The following is a 20,660-nucleotide window of genomic DNA, read 5'->3' as shown; positions in this document are numbered from 1 at the left end:
ACAGCTCTTAACATAAGGGTTTTCTCAGCTGTCCTACATTAATAAAAAACAATAAAAAACAATTCACTGATGAAATATTTTCCTTTTCTCAGTATGTTATTTAATATTTCTGAAAAAATTGCTGCAAGAAGTTATTCAACGCTGCCGTCATTCCCTATGTTTATTTAAAACTACTGTGTTCCTGATGTATAAGGAACATGAAAAAAACAAATCTTAACTGAATTCACAATTACAAAAGAAGTAATACTTACAGTTCAGTAAAATTCTTCCAGTCTTCTTGACTAATGGATGGTCTCATACCCTGAAGTGCAGTCATCAGATGGGACTGGGTAATAATTAAAGTAGTCTTGGTAAGCCCTGACTGATTATGGGTGCTGTCCTCCTTGAAAACAGAGCCATGAACAAACAATGAAGAATTACCACAGAAACACAGTGCCATCAGTATCACTAACCCTGAACTTCCTCGTTACATGTACAGACAAATGTATTATAAACACAGTCACAACCTCCCCCTTGCCCCCATATTAATAACACAGAAATAACTGCTTAGTTACATGAACGCTAACTTCTGCCTTATTTCTTCAAACTAAGCATCACTTTGCTATTTTTGTTATATTTAATATTATCGCAGAAATTATTTATTGAAATACCAAGAACTGTGGGAAAACAATAGGGAAATGTTAAGATTAAGTAATAAAAAAATAAATAAAAAAAAAAGCCATACTCCGTTCTTGCTTCTGTTGTTGGCTTTGGTAGCACTGACTTCTGTCCTCAGGTGCTCTGTTTGCTGCTCCTGGTTGTTCTCCAGGGAGCCTTCTTGAGAAGCTGCTCTGAGCATTGAAGGTTGTGAAGATGCCACATCTCTCTGAGTCAGGCTGCTAAAGTCGTAAGTGATGGAGTTTGGTCCGGATAAACACAAAGAGCTCTAAATTGACCACAAGGAGAAATACATTAACTTGTTACTGATCCAAAAGAGCTACTCCATCATTAAGGATTAGCCTACAATTCAGTATAAGCTTGCCTCCGTGACAAAAAGAGTACTTTCTCTTTGAAATATATATCACATACATAATTCTTTAACAGGGAGATTTAGGTTAATTTGCTCAGGTGTTTGGGCAATGACAATGAAGTGTTTCATGCTTGGAAAAAAAATGTAAATATTTTCACAATGGCCCATCTCAAAAAGAATAAAGGTCTGCTAAATCCATTGTTTTATTTACTTACAAAAATCAGTGGTTCTGAAATCTAGGCATATTTATAGAGTTATGCTTTAGAATTACTTTGGAATTCAAATATTCATCACCTCCATATTCTTTGTGCACTTGGTAAAATATGCACCTTTCAAATTCAACAATTTTAGCAGATCAAAGTCCTTGTAGCCTTGCTGAAGAATATTCACAGTCAGAAGAAAACTGAAGTCTCTAAAGATACACTAATCAAACACTGTCATCTATAATGTGAGATAGAACATACCAAAGCACCTTAGCAGTCAGTAGTTAGTTCTATAATGTCAAGATAAGTTATATTTGGCTTTAAGAATCAATGCAAGGCAGTTTTGAAAACAAGAACCTAAGAACTTTGATAACTACCTGTAATAACAGCCCTACAACAGATTTTGAAAATGAATGTACCATGGATCACACACAAACTCTGAAATCATCTGTTCACCATAAGGAGCTCAGAGGCAGCATATCCTGTTGTGCTGACCTGTCAGCCAAGCGAGACCAGCTGCCAGCTGATCACTGTGCAGGTGCTGGGCAGTCAACCTGCACATTCCTGCCTGCAAGCTGGCATGGGAATGCTGCTTTCCGTGCAACATGACACTACCACATCAGGAATTCTGCTTTGTAATAACAGTGATAGAACCTAAGGTTTAGCTCTGCTCTTCACGCAATTCCATGGTCAGATTATTCTGTTAACACACGTTTCACTGGAAACTGAATAAAGTTTGTTTATTCTTAAAATTATAACTTAATTCTTGAAAGCTGGACGGTCATTCTTTAATGAATAAGTTGAAGAAAAACAACAACCAAAAAAACCACCAGAAAGTCAAAAACTGTTTTAGTATTGAACTTTGGAAGGGAACAAGCCATTTGACCAGACAGTAAAATCCAGTATGAATGCAGTTTGCTTCATTATAAGGTATTAAGCAGTATTTGGGGATTTTGATTTTAAAGTCCTGCAAAGTAGAAGAAAAGTCCATATCATATTTTGTCAGATCACATGCTTCCATCATATTCCCCACTGTCGACTACAAGGTGTAGACTGAAGACAGTTTAAAGGTCAAAGCAGACATAATTGTATTTATAAAACCCTACCATACTTAGTTCAGTTTTTCTGTTTCACAACTAATAATATTTAGAAAATTCAAAATATTAAGTGACTAATTTACCAGCTCTGAAGGAGTTCCATTTCCCATCTCTGATTCATAAGAGCTTCCAAAATAAATACGATACATGTTGGACCTTGGGTCTTCAGGAAGCAAGTCAGACATGTCTAAAGAAACAAGAGACTGCTCTAGCCCTGCTTCTCCATCTATTGCAGAATCATCTGAGCCACTGCTGTGGTTTAGAAAAACCATGGAAGAGAGACTGAAGTCACTATCAGAACTAGATCCAAAATCCTGTAACAAAGAACAGAACATTAGAAGAGTAAATTCCTAAGTGCAATGTGAAATACAGGAAAAATTTCATATACAATACATAGAAAGTATTTACATTTTATTCTAGTAATCTTTCTCTAGGAGAGTATTTCCAAATATTTTGCTAAGAAAATCCAATGCTTTTAAGCATTTCTGTCTTCATACTGGAAAAATAATTTGAGGAGATAATCTTAAGGTTTTATTAGTTTCAACTATCTCACTCAGCAAGTAACAGCAAGTGTTGGGAAACTTCGTGTGTCTTCTTTTGTAGATCTATATCACTTCTGTCTCAATCTTTCCCTTCAGCCAATTTAATATCCTGTGTAAAGTGCTCTAGGATATTGAAGTGAGTCTAATTTTACAGTGCCTAACTGCTGCACTCATTTTTATTCATATCCAACACATTTTAAGTGCTGACATGGAAATCACAGTTGTTGCTTTAGACTGGTGTCTGCAAACCTTTTGATTGTACACCTCTATCAGATTGTACACCTCTATCAGAGGTGTACAGAAAAAAAATTCTGAGCACACTCCATCAAGTTCATGCATAACTTATACACACATACTATTGAAGTTCTTATCTTTTGTTCCTGCACCTCGATGGACTCTCCTGTGCACACTCCGAGGTGTGTGCACACCACTCTGGAGACCTCTGCTTCAGGCAACAGACTCCTCTTGTGATGGATGAGGTACCAACTACTTACTCACTGGTGCTACAGGTGAAGGGAGGGTTAGGGAAGATCCTTCCCAATACTAAGAGTTGCAACCTCAGAGTCCCATTCCTTGGTAACAGCTGGGGCAAAAAGAACTCAAGAGGTCTCCTTGATTTTGCACCTCTGACCCAACCCTTCCCTTTGGCCTCCAAGTAGTGGAAGCCATGCCTGTCCCTTTCCAGCTAGAACCAGAACACAGGCATTAAAAACGTGAAAAGAGGTGGCTGAACAGAAGCTAAAAGAGGAAAGGACCTGTCAGTCAGATAAGGGGTGCACTTTGAAAGTGCAAGTACTAGCTTGTACTGAATGAATGAAGGTGTTTAAGAGGTATTTAAATTAATTTGTTACATTATTCTTTATTTTTCTGCAAACATATTAAAATTTTAATCCCCTATATAAAAGAAAACTAAATCTTACTCAACATAATTTGCTAAAAAACATGGATAATACGAACTATTTCAAACATATCAACATAAAGAGGAGAGGCTTCTTTTAAATCAGTTTTATTTACCTGTGTTAAACCTAAATTTAAGTTGGTATGGATTGCCTCTAATTGGGCATTGTATAATAAAGCTTTTAGGTCAGCCCCTGTGAACTGTTCTGTTTTTGCTGCCAAATCCTGAAAGTCCACATCATTTGCCAAGGACAGGGAATGACTGAGAGCTTTTAAGATTTCATAGCGTGAATTCTGTAAAAAAACAAAACAAAACAAACATGTCAGTAAAGCAACCTGTTGTTTTTACTTGTCCTGATTTCAAGATGGTGCTTTGGCCCTGTTACAAGCAACTTCCTCTCTGAGGGAGAAAAGTGCTTTTTTAAAGAAGATACTACCCTCATACTAGAAAGATACTACCCCTAACCAAATGCAGCACACAGGGAAACATATTTCTCTAAATATCCAGTTAATATCTGGGATTTTCATACATGAAATACATAAAAATATGAAGGTGAAGTCTGCTACTCATATGTCCTTTTGTAAAGAGAAGGATGACAGAAGTAAAAAATTCGCTTACCTGAATGATCTTATTCTACACCAGAAGTTTAAAACAAACAAACAAACAAACAAACAAAAAAGAGAGAATATCTATGTTCTTAAGGCACAGGATTAACTTCTTCATGTGTGTGTCAGAACAGAATGACGTTGTACTTGTTAAATATGTGAACTAATCTGAAAATGAACAGCATTAGTTTTTTCTCATAAAATGGGAATCAAATGCACATATTGTACAGGACTCAAAAGAATGGCTACTGTTCAAGCAAATCGCATATTTACTGGACTCATAATTCAAAGAAAGATGCAGAATATTACAAACACTGCACTGCATCCAATTTCTTTCTGAAGATTAGTTTCCTGTTTTAATATTTTAAATTTGCCATATCCAGAGGATATGGCTTGATCTTGAAGATTGTGGTAAACAGCCTTTTCTTTCCCCAGTTTTACGTGAACACACTGACACTGAAGTCAGAATTTAAACTGTTGTATAATTGGAGCTGGACAATCAATTCCACTTAGTCCAGGTTTGAAACGCCACTAAACATAAAGAAAAGGAGAACAAAGACCATTAGTTTGACTTTTTTCTTCTCTTTTATGTGAAATTATTTGTTTCCTCACCTGATCAGGAGGTGGACAGTACAGGCACTTATCCAGTCGACCTGGCCTTAGCAAAGCAGGGTCGATCAAATCCGGGCGACTCGTAGCAGCTAGCACATAAACCCCTTAGGAGAGTGCAGAAAAACGCCATTAACATCTGCTAAACCTTAGCATAAAAAGGAGCACATAGATGAATTGTTACCTTGTAAGCCTTCCACACCATCTAACTGAGTCAACAGCTGGTTAACCACTCGGTCAGTAACTCCAGTGTTGTCGTGACCTCGGCGTGGAGCAATAGAATCAAACTCATCGAAGAAAATGATACAAGGCTTAGCTGCCTGAGCTCTAAAAGGGAAAAAAAAAAAAAAAAAGGCAATACTTACTGTCTGTTTAAGTTTCAGTCACAGGTAAAATTGCTTAGAAATATTAATGTTATTAGTTTTGCTTTAGAGAACAGTTATCTTTAATGAGAGAACAGAAAATCTGTTTTCTGTAGAATTTAAGAGGTTCTGAAGAACTGCACTGCAATGGAATCACTGCTCATTTTTATGACATACCTTGCACTTGCTTTATCATTTCAGAAGTGCTCAACTGCCATTTTAATATACATGAAAATTCTAAAATCCAGTCGCTGCCAATGAGATCTTGGCTTATGTACATCTAACAAAAAGACTGCCCACAAAATAAATTACATGAGAAGCAAAGGCTATGTAGGATATGTTTACATTACTGAGCACTGAGAGTCAGTAAGGGCAGAATTGTAAAAGAAAACCTACTGGCACTGAAGAACTCAATACCAAGTCTAATATGATCCTATGTTCTCAGTGTGCATTACTAGTTGGAGCACACTTGACTGTCTTCTGGAATCATCTGAAAGGAATTCAGCATGTGTTTTCCAAGGCAGTTCTGTGATGTGAACCAGCGTGCTGTAAAATGGAGAGAACTGGGAGTTCAGCTTCAGAAGTGCACTCCTGAACGGAGCCAAACACGCAGCTCCTGAATAATGAGGGTCAAGCTGAACCTGCCAAGACACACATCTGGTTCAGAACAACTGATTATTTCAGGTGATTTTGTGATCTGATGCCATGTCTCTCCTCAGACAACAAAATTACTTCTTGGTGCTTCAACCAATAAAATTTATTGATAACATCACAAATCTCGACAAAACGAACCTGTTAAAGATATCTCGAACTGCTTGTTCACTTGCTCCAATGTATTTGCTGAGCAGCTCTGGTCCCTAAAAAATAATCAGAAAAGAACACTCATGACACTTGTCTTAGTTTTAATGTGTAATTAAACATCAGCATAAATTTTGTGTACTAAAGTGAATTTTCTTGTAACCAAGACAGTGGCACCTTTGAACAGAAGAGCCAAGGGGTCTAGAGAAGCCAAAACAATTTTTTAAGCATTCCAACTTATTTTAAAGTAGTCATTTCCATCTTTCTACTAAAACAGAACATGTATTGCAATCATCACAAGGCAAAGGTTTACACCATATCTTAAAAATATGTTTTAAATATATTGCTCCACTTCACTGTCCAGTGGAAACAAAATCCAAGGTCTTTAAAAAATGAGAACCTAGGAACATCTAACTAAATTTTACAATTCTGCATAATGAATAAGTATACCAAAAAAATCTCAGTAATAAAACTGTGAAGTTCCAGAAATCAGACAGTGGGATATCCAGAGATATGCAAAATTTTGAATGTGAGTTTCTTACTTTGGTATTTTGCCCTCACAAGCACATTATATCAGGTATTATGTTAAGCTATTTCATTAGTCAATAAAAGGAATCAATTAATCTTAAACTCTTGCTACCTTGATGCTGATGAAATTCATTCCACTCTCTCTTGCAACTACTCCTGCTAACAGTGTTTTTCCTGTTCCAGGCGCTCCATACAGCAAGACTCCTGATCTCTGTCGTATGGGCAAGTTTGCAAATAATTCTGGATACTGGAAAAGAGTTTCAATGTGATATACTCTGAAATACACAATGTACTGTAACATCACTGACTACTGACGACTTTTGTCTAAACAGAGTGAGTCTCATTTATTTTATCCACGTTATTATCCCAACAGCTCATCTGGGCTGATGTTTGTTTACCTAGGCCTGTAGTAGGTTCTGAGGTTTAATAGATACCTAAAATACAAGCAAGTGGGCTTTTCTACCAAGATGAAACAGGACAGAATAGGGATGGACTAAAGCTTTATAATGTCCATGCTGCTACTTCTAAATTCCTATTTTAACACTGAATGATATGATCAAATATACTGTTTGGTCATTTCTCTGAAGACTGAAATGGATGGCTCATCTCAATGCTCAAGTTTAATAAAAGGCAGAAAGGCCAAAGTAAAATCAAGGGGGATTGGTGGATTGGCATTCATCCAAAAGAAAATACTCCTCTAGCAAAAGCACTGCAGAACAGTTGGAAATGTTATCTTCACAGAGCTTACAACCCCTGCAACAGAGAGTGTAGCTATACTCCCATATTCTAGAGCAACACTTGATCTGTAGTAAAGCTGAAGCCTTTTGTATTTGGAAGAGGGAAGGGGAAGAAGAGTTTTTCAGTAGCTGAAGAAAGTTAAGAATGGAAAGCTACAAAAGTAGCTTAAAATCATGCCTCTCTTCTTTCTATCAAACAGCGTGTCACACCTTAAAAATAATTATTTCCCTACTAACATTATGCACAAAATTGAACTAACTAATTTAAAAGAACTTGGTACCTTTGCAGGTAACATGATGGTATCCATGAGTATTTGCTTCACATCTTTTAAGCCTCCAATCCTGTCCCAGCCAAGGTCTTTAGGTTTATGAAGGTTGACATTTCTCAGAGCTACTGGAGTAAAATCTTTCAGAACTTTCTGAAAATCCACAGTTGACAGGTTCAATTCTGCTTAAAAATGAAAGAAAAAAATCCTGAACAACAACAACAACAAAAGAACACAAAAGACTACCAGTAACAAATCCCTCATGATATGTAGTAATTAGATTAATTTAAAACATAAAGCCTGTTTTTTTAATTCTGTATTAATCCACCACTTCTGGATAACAAAAGTGAGACCATGAAAAAAAGATATTTTGTTTTCAACATACCACCATTATCCAATGCATTCTGGTTAGAAACACAGGTATGAATGGCACGATCAACCAGCATAGTAAAGTCTCTGGCAACAAAACCTTCTGTTTCCTTTGCAATACACTGGAGGTCGAGATCAGAGAAGTTCTTTGGATCAGAATTCAGTTTCTTCTTTACTATGGAATACAGCATTTCACATCTTTGCTTCTGAAAAACAGAATTGTGCAGCAAGTGTATATTGGGTTAACTACATATATGGAGTTCAGGCATTCAAAGAGTAAACACATATAAGTTAACTAAAATTTCCTTAAATATTTGCATGTCACCAAACCTTCAAATAACAAAACCTGAGCAGGCATGAATATAAGTAAATGTTAGTTCTTAAGGTGCTTTTCAATAAATTCATCATTTTATAACTTCAAGTATTTACCTCACCATGGCTACCTTAAATCCAACAATAATAATGAAACAACCCTCCACCCCCATATTCTATTGTTTTAAACCCATTTTTTCTGTTTCACATGAAAGGGAACCTCTTTCATCTTGTCAGTATGAGTAGAAAATACATTTGAGACGAAATACATCACATTAGATAAAAATACTTGGGATAATTTTGTATATTCTGAGATCTTGACTTTTCCAGTGATGTCTCATCCTTATTTTGTATTAATATTAAAAATAATAAAAGTAGACTTGCAGGAGGTGGGAGAAAGCTACACTGCATCTAACATAGAATCCCCTCCTCAGCGGCTTTTCATAGCTGGCCTGTGATGGAAGACACACCAACAGGAACAACTCATATTAATTACATTAGGGGTTCAGAGTATCTGCTTTCTCCTGCTAGGAAGTTAATACTGTTTATTCTTCTCTTTATCCATTTTTGTTCTTAAAAAATTAACATTTAGTTTTAATAACACTTAAATTACACTTTCTAGGGACAAAATTATTTCTCTAAGCTGTGAAAAAACACACCTTGGTTTAATTTAATTTATCTACCTGTGGTGACTTAAATGTTTTTACAAAGTTGCTCCTTTAGCATTCCCTTTTACGTAACATGCCTATCTCATTTTACATTGAACTGAAATATCCTCTAAATACACTGAAGCGTGGGGCCAACTGGGAGTTTTCACTGGATTACTTTTTTTTTTTAAAAACTTTATCCTGACAGATGTCAGTTTTCAGGTATTTAAGCATCATGAAAGAATTTCTAAGATTTCCAGATTTTTTTTTCTCATCTTCGGGTGTAACCTACTATTCTTGCAGCTGTTCCAACATCATTTGAGGCTGATGGAAAGGCAAATTACATTTTAACCGTTTTACTTGAATTTACCTGATCTGGAGATTGGATACATTTGAAGCACTGGAATATGTGTGTTCCTTGTGCTGAAACCAGGGAAGGATGAAGGGAATGTTCAGACTCACTTGTGGCAATTAATGCAATCAAACTCCCCATGGCAATAACTTCTTTGATTAGATCTTTCAAAACTAAACACAGAAGACAATGCTCCATGAATTACAAAATAACAAAAGATTCTGCATTTCAGAACAGACATTTTTACTGTACTGGAGAGCAGCATCAGGGCACACAAAAAGTAACAGCTTCTAACATATTATTTTTATCCCCATGTTTATACTTGTTTTTTTTTAATTAGAAAGAAAAAAAAGATGTACAGTAATTCTCTCTAGGAGAGTACATTCCATTAATAAAATGACATCAGAAGTGCTCTCGAAAATCTGATTTTGTAACATCACTGATGATGTCTACCACAGGATATTAAACATGGATTTTTTGTGTGTGCTATTATTCCCTCCATGCAAACAAAAAGGGAAAAGTTATAAGAATAAAAATAGATGTTGAGTCTAGAAAATAAGCATTCCAGGAAAAAAAGTAATACATGAAAGTAAGAGAAATTAAGGGTGAGGTAGATCTTCAAGGAATAATCTTTAAAACTCTAAAGCTCTGTTGTATGTATTATACCTTCAAATAAAGTAGTAATAAACCCAAACAATTCTGCATGTAACTTAAATGCACATTTTAAAAAAAAAATTACAGTAAGATTTTCTGAACTTCAAAACTAATTCAGTAAAAATTACACTAACTCCCTCCCTCAAAGTGAGCTAAGAAACGGGAGATACTTTTGCTATGGCTTTATTAATCCTGATAATTTACATTTAATTTGAAACTTATCCCTGCCTAGATTTTTGGAAATAAAAAGGAACTGTGTAATACAGGATATCAAACTACAATTGACTGCCTTATTTTTAACATCTGTGGATTGTTACACTGTAAAACAAATGAAGTTCTACAAAGTATACCAAGTACAAGGACAAAGAAGTTGGTACTCATCCACAAGAATTTGGTTCTAAACATCCATAAGTATCAAATTTACGTATCACTGTAATTATAAATAATTATAGGAATCACACAATCAAATTATCAATGGTTGTCACTTGAAGACTCATCTGCAGTTTGTAATCAGTTGCAATGTATTTGAGTGCATGAGCAATAAAAAAAAGAAAGGAGATGCCTTTACCACTGGCAGTGGTACTGACAATAGGCATCATCATCAGCAGCAGTGGTGGAACCACCATTGGCAAGCACCACTCCAAGTTCCAGACTGAACTATTTTGATCCAGCTACTGGTCCACAAGTGGCCGACCTACCAAAATTTGTGCATCTCTGCCTGAATATCACACGGTCCAGAAGCAATAATGATACAGACAGAATTGTTCAGGTCGGAGAGGACAACTGAGTGCAAGAAATTCCAAGTTACACTGTATTTGTATCCAGACACAGGTAGCACAGTATTACCATAAGCAAGTCTATTGCTTTGCACGGTTTCAGGGCTGTTCTCATGCTCTGGTGTAGAAGGTACTCCAACAATGTGATCAAGATCATCCATCAAAAGAATGGATGGTTGTCTCCATGCTGCCTCTAAAAAAGCTTCTTCCACATTTTTCCTTATGTTTACTAATCTTTTTCCTAAAACAAAATACTATTACAATGACAGAACATATCAGGAAAAAAAAATTCAGACTGACTACATCTTGCTCACATAATACTACAATGTTTTGATTTGTCTAGTTTAACTTTAAACCTATAAATCCAGGTACCAAGATTAAACCAGAGTCAACAATCAGTAAAGAAAAGAGTCTATATTTTCTATAAAAAAGTACTAGAAGGATCCACATGTCCTAAAACAAGATTAACCATCTTTCACTAACTGCTATAGAAGCCTACAGGTTTAATATCCAGACAGTTAAAACCAGAGCAATATCAGCAGCACTCTGAAATAGCTATTGAAGAGCCCTGCAATTGGAAGAATTTTCCAGAGCAAAGGACCAAGCTTTTCATCAATCCTTCCCTTTTCCTCTGGAGCAAGAAGTTTAGTAGGGTCTTAAGCAAAAAGAGTACATCCATGTAACATAAGGGCTCTGTAAGAAAACAGTTCTGCTCTGTAACAGCAAGACTATTTAGAAAACCCAGCAAATGAAAGAGCAAAAAAAAATGTCCTTTTTTGTCCTGTTCCATCTCTGCGCAAAATACTTATTTTGAAGTCACAAAACGTAAGGATTCATATCATCATCATCTATAATCATGAGGGCTAGATGACTATTGCCAAGTGTACTAGATTAGTAAACATGCCATCATAATCAGGTTTCAGCTGGTCTTTTGATCCTTCTTTGGTACCTGTGTCACCCTTTTACGGAGTAATACAGGTATCCTTTAACACTTATGGTTTGTTAACACTTGCTTCAGCTAGCACAGCTGAAAAAACACACAGTCCAACTTGCAGCTTCTTCCTATTTTGTAACAATTGGAAATAAGCATGGCAAGCATGGTTTGAATTTGGTGGTAGTATGTGGAACAGAAACTGATAAAAGTGTGACAAGCTTACAGTGGCTGTATTTTCATAAGACTGTTGAAGACAATAATTGTGAGGCATCAAATATCCTTGCAAAAGCAGCAATAATTCTAAATAATTATTAAGAGTAAATATACTAACTTCACAACTGTACCTCTTTATCATACAGCAAACATTTGAGATTTAAAAAATATCATCATACCTTTTAAAGCTTTACAATCAATTACTTCTACATGAGCATCCAGTCTATCGAAAGCTTCTCTGCAGATGGCCTTTGCCAGTGTTGACTTTCCACTTCCCTAAAAAAGTAAATGTGAGCTGGTGTAAATTGACAGAACCAGATCCTTCTGTTTCTGTGGTTTTCTCACAGTATACACCAATAAACAAGCTTGGAAAGCTGTACACATGTGGGGTTTATTCCTCACTAAAAGTATATATGGCATTCTGGTCTTGTACCACTTGGCAGAGACCAAAGCCCAAGAGTGAAACAAGTATAAACAAATTCAGAGTGGATACGTCTACTAAATATAGTGTTCTGATTCCACTGAGTTCAGTCCTAAGACATGTGCTAGTTTCAGTGGAATATAGCATTAAATGGATCACTGTAAGAGGCAACAGGAAAATAACAGTATCAATGTCATTGCCATTTTATGTTAGAACAACAGGAGAAAATATTTTATCTTATTTTCATTCAATATTTTAGAGACAAGAGGTGTTTATTATACTATAAAAACAAAGTAGATTAATGCCCTATGGGAACAAACTGAAATTGCATTGGTAGCAGCCTTTAAAGCTTACATTTTTTATATATATACACATGAAATATGAATATATACTGAAGAAGTGTGCATATAATCTGTATACCTTTCTATAAGATGATGTTTTGCTGAATTACCTCTGTTCAGTTAATTGCTGTTTTTCAGCTTGTTCTTTATCCTTTGGAATTGGTGTGGTATCAAAGAAAACTAACGAAAACCATTTTGTAACTATGGAAAACAATCTGAAAGGGTTTGGAAAGTGGAAGCAGTGAAGTATGTACCTTTCCTCCTGTGAGAAGCACCCCTCCACTTCGCAGTCCCACAGCAACAGCAGCCAGCTTTTGAGACAAAGGACGCCCCAGAAGACTGTGGCTTATGTGTTCAAATAAAGATGTTCCTAATTTGTCCACTCCTCTGTAGGGTAAAGGAAACACTGAATGGTCTAGGGTAGCATCAGTACCTACAGAAGCAGCAATAGCCTGCACTATGGGGAAGTTACAAGGCTGAGAGACTGTGATGTATTTCATCCCTTCAAGAGAAAAATGAAGACAACTCAATCTGAAGAGACAGCACTTCTATTCTGCAGTGGTGACACAGGGGACACAGACAGACATCACAGAACATGCCCACAAAGGAAGGGCTAGCTATTATTGCACACCACACCACACTAGCATAAGGTAGGTCTCAGAAGTTAAGAGTTAACCATCTTTTGAGGCTTCATCTACCTGAGTGTCTGAGTAACAACCTACTGAGGAATGTAACGAACTGGTAAAACATGGAGCACGGCTAGGTCAGAAAACTCAGCCTTTTCAAAAATGAAACAACCCATAGTTCATTTGAAGACACCCTTATCCTTCACTCATTCTCAGTCTTTGTGACTTTCAACAAACAGTGTTCCTGTCAGGTCCACAAACAACAAAGCTACCAGTTTAGCATTTCAACTTTAAACAGGAAGTGTTGTTCCATGAGAAACAGAATGAGCAAATGAATCCTAGTTTCTAACATCCCTGCCCTACCACATCCCATCACTACCAGACTGCCCTCGTATCAGTTCTCCTTCCCTCTTCTGCAATGGTATGCTCAGCTGCTTTTCACAGTGTCTCAGTAATATCTTCAGTTGCCCTTCACAACACTGACAGCATGCTATCACAACACTCCAAGCCTCCCAAGTCTCCTCTGCCCCATCCCTACTTCAAGTTTGCTACACAGTGCCACTTTTTTCCCTTGTACTAAGGACCACAGCACTCTGCATTCCTCTCCTCAGCTGACAATTCTGGTAAAACTTTTAGGAACCAAAATTCTTTCAGACCCATACTATTAAATGTAGTTAAACAAGTAAACAGGTTGAAATTATTGTGGGACAAGGACTGATGGATAGACTACAACTCGTCATCCATTTTGCTTTGTTTGGAAAACCTCAGAAGACAGAGAAGTCTGTTTATACTGCTTAGAACAACAGCAGGAGCTGCTGAACTATCAGTATTTCTTCTAAAACTCTGCAGTTCAGAGTTCCAGTTCTGATGTGGTTTCAGTTCTGAGACTTCCCATTCTACTGAAGCACAACCATTCACGCACAAAATTAACCACCTACATGAACTACGATAAGGTCTGAACCTGATCTACCAAAAGATGCAGTTTTGTTTAAATCTGGCTTAGCTTTCAAAAACTCTGAATTTCCACCAATACTATTTTTTTATAATTCTCATTCCCATTCCCTCCCATAGTTTTTTCTATGAAAATATCTCACCCTAAATTGTTTAGTTTGTGGTATGGAAGGCTCTTGTCTGTATCACGCATAGGTGGTTGGCTGTCACCATCAGCTTTTCTAGTTACAGGATGTAAAAGAACCTAAAAGGAAAGAGTTAGGACTTCAGATTAGATGTAACTATAGAAGAAGGATATAGAAGTGACTAGCCATTTTTGGAATTGTGTAAAGAAAATGTTGCATGTATGCTTTGCTGAAGCTTATTGTGCTTGAAAGATGCATGCAATGGTGAAATGGAACAGATACAATTATTTCCAAAATACAATCCAATGCTGACAGTGATGTAATAACCTGTGATTAGACGTTGGGCCAATTGCTGTTTGTAGCAGACTATGCAGTCCACCATCTCTTTTCCTACCTGTAACTTCCCCTGTGCCCTCGCCTGTTGTGCTGGCAGGAGTACTTGTGAGGCAGAATAGCGAAACAGATCAGGAATCTGATCTGGGTGACAAGGAATTTGACAAAACACCTGGCAGGAATTTTTCAGTCTTGTTCACCAGGGAATTAGTATGGAAGGCTGGGCAGGTAAACAGAGTTAACAAAGGTTCACAGGTAAGAACAGGCTGGGAGGAGATGCTGACACTGCTAGTAAGAAATGCATTTTGCCCTTTCATCTTAGTACCAGTCACTACAACAATTTGTAGAAGCCTTACTGTACTTTACTACTAGTAAAAACAAAGCTCTTATTTTACTTTTTTTTTTAACAGGAATCCTAAATTTTGCAGAAAAATTCTATTCTAAACAGCCAAAAGGACACCATAATTCTCCACTAAAATTTCCTGTATAAGTTTAGAGATGAAAACTGTTATCCTATAACCACAATCCTGGAGTAATGGGCACTGGTTCAACCAGAATTATTAATGGATTATTCTCCCAAGAAAGGAAACATGAAACAAACAAAAGGCACAGAAACTATATCAGAGAGAAGGCAGGGTGAGCGTGGTAGGTTTGAATGGCGAATATGCCTCATCTTGGGCAGAACAAGTTACTGTTCCTGCCAGTTACACTGTGAAGTGGTTTAGTTAGCAGGGGAAAAAACAACTAAGTGTAAAGATGTTCAAACTTAGACAGTACTGACTTTCCTCTGTTCTAACTGATTTTTCTGACAGTTTGATATAGACTATGAAACTCAGTGGCAAGCACTGCATGCCTGGAATCTCAAGCTACAAAATAATAAAGAATGCAAATATAATTTAATGAATAGACTAACATTATTTATTTTAAAAGGGAAACCAAAATGCACAATATACAAAATGCAATATATTTGAAACAAGTATAACAATTTAAATTACTTGATACCTGACTATGTGATATTTACTTGTATATTAGTCTTTTGCAGCAAACTGGGACTCAGTATAAAAATATTCTCAGACTTATTTTCTTCAGTGTGCACAGGATGCACTACACTAAGGACAAACTCCTCCATTCCTGTAAAAACCCAAGGAACAATTATTAAAATTCCAAATAAATTCAGTTTTCATTCCTCATAAAGTAAACCAGATTAGAGTATTATTATGATATAATCCAAAATGAAAGAATAATACCAATAATCATTATTAAAGCATACTTCAAGCTTACACCTTCCATGTAAAGAGGTATCAGTTATGTTAAATGGTGTATACAGAAATTAAATGGTATACTGGCTAACTAAATTCTGTAGAGGACAGTTAAGACAGCTACAGCACAGGGCAGTATTCTCCTTACCTTCTTTAAAAGACAGATGTATACAGTCTCTGCTTGTCATCATCCATGGGTGATCATCAGTACTTGAATCCTGCAGCCAAGAACTGAAAGCACATTTAACATCATCTTCACATATATCTTTATGCTAAATCGGAAAGAGGAGAGATGTAAATAAAACAAAACCAGGTGTAAGTAAAAATGTCTTCCTCCTATGCATGAGGCATTTGTTTCTTTTATGGCAGCAGAGAGATGGAAGAAGACATAGGAGTTTTATTAATTTAGAAAAGAGCATTTTGCCAACAAGCACCATTTCTACCACCTGCTCTATGGAAAGCACTTGCCTAGCCCTTGCTAGGGCCACAGTTGAATCTCTAAAGATTCGACTTTAGAGTTGAACTAGAGGGCAAGGAAAAGCTTTTATTTTGCTTTATTTATCTGTCTTGCCAGACCCAAGGGCACTGCTCAGCTCCTGGGTTTGAAGGTATGCACCAATATTGACCTGAGACTTATTTTAGGTGCTTGATACAACCCTCCATTCCCTGTATATTTCCTATATAAAGAACCCTGTGCTCATCCAATTCAGGGGCACCACCAACAAACTTCAACAGGCAGGCAAAGAGACCAAGTGACTTATCCCAGATCACCTAGATAAATGGAATAGGAGAAGAAATTGAGTCTGGATTGCATATCTCTTAGCTAAGCTCCTAATCAGAGATGCAAAACTCCTACCTAGAAAAGGTGGAATCAATGAAGATCTTGGAAGCAGTGTTCAGAAAAGAAAACTAAAGTTACTGTCATAACTGTTTCTGCATTTGTCTGGTTTTTTTCAAGAACTAAAAAAACTTCAACTGAATTAAAAAGGAAAGGCAGAAAACTGTATTCAAAACATACAAAAGCACACACATAACTACTTTTTCTTTACAATTTTAGCAGATTACTGCCAGAATATCACAGAATCTTCTGAGTTGAGAGGAACTCACAAGGATCATCAAGTCCAACTAACATTTCTTTTATCTCCAACAAGAAAAAAAAAAAGCAGTTCAACCATTCCTCTGTAGGTAAGAAACCAAATTAAAATATTGGGGATAAAGAACAAACCTGCATAAGCCTTGTTATGATGGCAAGTGCTGTACTCAAAGCTTTGAGGGGCAGCTAACATGGGAAACAATCAGGCCAGTGTTACATAGTAACAAGAACACAGTACTTTATAGAGAAATATATCATTCCAGAGCTACATCTATGGACCGTGAGAACTGGTACTAACTGGTGCTGGTTCTTACTGTCACAGATGCTCACTCAGATTGGGTCCCACTTACAGGAAAACAGAGGGATTCTATGATATAACTCTAGAAAATTAAATCTTTAGCATGAGGAAAAGGAAAATGACAAGAAAGTAAAAAACTAAACAGCATAAAAATTATGATAATTTCACTGCAACTGTTTTTCTTAGAAAATCCACTGGGCATTGCAATGTTTGCAGAATATAAGGATGTCTTCTGCCAGAAGACTTAAAGTGGGTATTTACTCTTTAACTGTATGATTCTTTTTTTGTGTTTGTTTTATAGGCTTAAATGTATATACTTCAAATTTGCTAGGTTTGAACCTGTACTCATGTACTTCAAATGAGGGTCTGATGAGGGTCTGTCAAAATTATTATTGGTTATTATTGCTATTTTGACAGTGAGTGTTTGAGACCTAATTTAACAGAAAATTTATCTTTTCCCTACCAATGCCATTTCTCCTTCATGTCAAAATCCTTTTTAATATGAAAGACATCAGAAATCCTCAAAATTTGAGAAAAATGGAAGACCATATGATTTAAAACGTGCTACAGAGCATTCCTCTAACAGCTTTGGAAAACAAGAAGTCAAAATTTAGAAGTTCTGTGTCCTCCACCCTCTGTGACCTCAACTAGTTTCTTTAAACAAAATTTTTACAATTAGCATGCTAAACTAAACTATTTGAAATATCTACCAAGTCCAAACCAAAATTATACAAAATACTAGATAAGCTCTGTTTAAGTAGATCATAGCAACCTATTAACTTTAACATACACAGTCAAAAGAAAAAGCTGGGAATTATACAAAAGAAGAAACTCCTCTGGAACTGGAATTATGTCATACACGATAGGCAACTTCCAAACCATCATCTAACAAATTAAAACAAATAAACATTCCCCCCCCACACTTGACCAGAGCAGCATTACCAGTTTTCCAATACATGAACAAATAAGTCACCAAGAATATCAACTCACTAAGTTCTGTCTGGGTTGCAGCGTAAGAGATACAGGAATTTTAGGAATAGATTCAACTGACTGAATTCGGACTGCTGAGTGTATTTCAATACTTAGCTTTTTTCTCAGACCATCTGGAATCTGAAATATTTTAAATAAAAGCAAGTATTAGAAGGAAAAATAGTTATAAACACTGCATATATCATACAAGGAATTTCTTCATCACTAATAAAACCTCTACATTTGATCACTGATCTATTTGTAATCTGCAAGAGAATTAAGAAGGAAACCATAAAACTGATGGTGATATCAGGCTCTTATGCTTTCATGCACACTTCTAATTACCTTTTATCCTATTTGTTAAAGTGCTCACTACAGCTGATCTTCTACTAACTTCTTTAAATAAAACCCAAAAGCTTGAAAAAAAGATTTAGGAGAAATTCTTAGAATGTTGACAGAATGTTTTTAGTATAAGAGAAAAACAGCAATGCTATTTTCATTTGCTGATTAAAATTAATTTTATATGGGCAGGTAAATATACATAGGCCATTACAGAGACCAGAACTAAGCACAGCTACAGCACAGAAAGAGAAAATCCAGTCCCCCTAAATCCTACTAGTCAGTTTGCCCTTTAAAAAATAAAACTCCTTTTCAATAATTCTGTCTTATATCCAAATTGAAAACATTTCATAAATATTTATTAAGTCTGAGAGACTTTATGATTGGTGGCATTTGGAAAATTGTTACATCTCTTAAAAGATTTCACGGCAAAGACCATTGCAGGTTCTTGTTTGCATTCTTAACAGAGCAATAAGTGAGTGGTGAGAAGTGCATTATGCCAAAACAGTCAAATGGTGATTTGGAGCACATCTTATTTGTTTTTGTTGATCCCACATGTGCTTCCAGGAAAGAAAGAACATAATCAGGCAGTAATTCTGTCAGAACCACCTATCTGTACCAGTATCTCCACACCAGGACTTGTGCCACCTTGCCAAATGGCATATAAAAATTAAAACAGTTTAAATTACATAAAAAGTAGTTATTTTATATTAATTTTAAGATGTATTTTAAAGAGTATATAAAAGGACTCACAAACATCATGTAGCACTAGGATATGTGATTCCATTACTTTACAGTTTAATGACCCCTACAGCGCAAGGCACATTTCAAAGTGTTTAGTGATGGTAAGAGCCTCATTATGCAGTACTGAACATATGTAAGTAGATACTTTCTCATGAATAGCTACCTACAGATTTTGAAAGAAGTGTGCATTCCCTCCAGGCAGGCTGAAGCACTTTGCTCATTTGGTGAAAAAATGCTCAGGATGCAGAAACCCAGAGCACACTGTACATCTTGGAGTATAACGGTAAGTAATGTAATCCAGAATGACTGCAAAGCACAGCTCTAGTAAACAGTACTTGATTCTAGTATACTCCACTTTACAGCTTAACACAAAGTCTATAACCCAAAACTGCACATTAAGTAGCCAGTTCCACAATTATCCAAGAGAAAATACTATCAAATAAAAGGCCCAAAAGATATCGTGCTCAAACTGACCCAAACTCTTCCAACATGTAGGGCTTCCCCATTGTGGCCATACTCTATGACACTCTTTAGGTCTTCAAATCCATTCCAAACGATTTGAACAACAGATCCCTCACTGGATGCTTGGTTGCTATTAGAATCAGAATGACTTTTGTCTTGCGTACTACTCAAAGGCTTTTGCTTTTCAAGTGGCAGATTTTGCTTTGCTTCTTGATGACGCTGTCTTGGGGAAAGCAGCTCATTAATTTTCCCGTAAGATACTACAGGATTTGGATCCAAATCAATAAATTCCAAATTCCAAGGAAAAACATGAACAGCACTGCATTTCAGAAATGCGTGAGTGGCAGATGCATTCTGTACGCTGGGAGGCTGGGACTGACATACTCTAAAAATGGAATCCATGTGAATTAAGTTCAGCAGCTTGTCTTTGAAGGTGCTCATTTCATCTTTATCACACAAAATCTTCTGTTTCTGCAAAGACGCATGAGAGAAAATGTTCCCTATAAAATTCCATATATTTGGGAGAACATTTGAGCCAAATGTCATGTTTGCATCAGCCTTAGTCTGTTCAAGGATTCCAGGCTTTAAGTAAGGTTGTTTGGCAAAAGGATCCTTTATTGTTTCTTCTTGCTCCATGTTATTTTTCACAAAATTTCTGAGTAAGATGTCACTTTCTGTGGAAGGTGTGCTGGTGACATTCTCCTCTGGACCATGTGTTTTGGGACATACCAGAAGCTCCGTGCACGGTTCTAACCTCCCATATGGGGCTGCTGGCATAAGTGTACCTA

The 20,660-nt window shown here is 36.4% G+C and overlaps 1 protein-coding gene across 6 annotated transcripts in view; it reads right to left on the bottom strand.

The window, feature by feature from the left end:
* PEX1 (peroxisomal biogenesis factor 1) overlaps positions 1 to 20,660 on the bottom strand; it is a 36,661-nt gene that overhangs the window by 11,938 nt on the left and 4,063 nt on the right. For 5 of the 6 annotated variants that reach the window (XM_050326807.1, XM_050326816.1, XM_050326831.1 and 2 more), the window contains exons 5-23: positions 19,885 to 20,657; positions 18,349 to 18,468; positions 16,116 to 16,239; positions 15,730 to 15,839; positions 14,394 to 14,494; positions 12,928 to 13,060; positions 12,091 to 12,187; positions 10,835 to 11,005; positions 9,353 to 9,507; positions 8,040 to 8,229; positions 7,670 to 7,836; positions 6,764 to 6,898; positions 6,118 to 6,182; positions 5,148 to 5,290; positions 4,967 to 5,070; positions 3,866 to 4,042; positions 2,393 to 2,623; positions 725 to 925; positions 252 to 382 (exon numbers count right to left, since the gene is read on the bottom strand). In XM_050326807.1, coding sequence (XP_050182764.1) covers positions 252 to 382; positions 725 to 925; positions 2,393 to 2,623; positions 3,866 to 4,042; positions 4,967 to 5,070; positions 5,148 to 5,290; positions 6,118 to 6,182; positions 6,764 to 6,898; positions 7,670 to 7,836; positions 8,040 to 8,229; positions 9,353 to 9,507; positions 10,835 to 11,005; positions 12,091 to 12,187; positions 12,928 to 13,060; positions 14,394 to 14,494; positions 15,730 to 15,839; positions 16,116 to 16,239; positions 18,349 to 18,468; positions 19,885 to 20,657 — 3,328 coding nt within the window. The remainder of the gene's footprint in view (positions 1 to 251; positions 383 to 724; positions 926 to 2,392; positions 2,624 to 3,865; positions 4,043 to 4,966; positions 5,071 to 5,147; positions 5,291 to 6,117; positions 6,183 to 6,763; positions 6,899 to 7,669; positions 7,837 to 8,039; positions 8,230 to 9,352; positions 9,508 to 10,834; positions 11,006 to 12,090; positions 12,188 to 12,927; positions 13,061 to 14,393; positions 14,495 to 15,729; positions 15,840 to 16,115; positions 16,240 to 18,348; positions 18,469 to 19,884; positions 20,658 to 20,660) is intronic. The other variant, XM_050326842.1, reaches the window with a different exon arrangement.

This window comes from Myiozetetes cayanensis, unplaced genomic scaffold (assembly GCF_022539395.1).
Source record: "Myiozetetes cayanensis isolate MyiCay16 unplaced genomic scaffold, myiCay2020 scf1, whole genome shotgun sequence".
NCBI classification, from domain to species: Eukaryota; Metazoa; Chordata; class Aves; order Passeriformes; family Tyrannidae; genus Myiozetetes; species Myiozetetes cayanensis.
The sequence above is the reverse complement of the archived record's forward strand: the minus strand, read 5'-3'. Positions and strand labels throughout refer to the sequence as shown.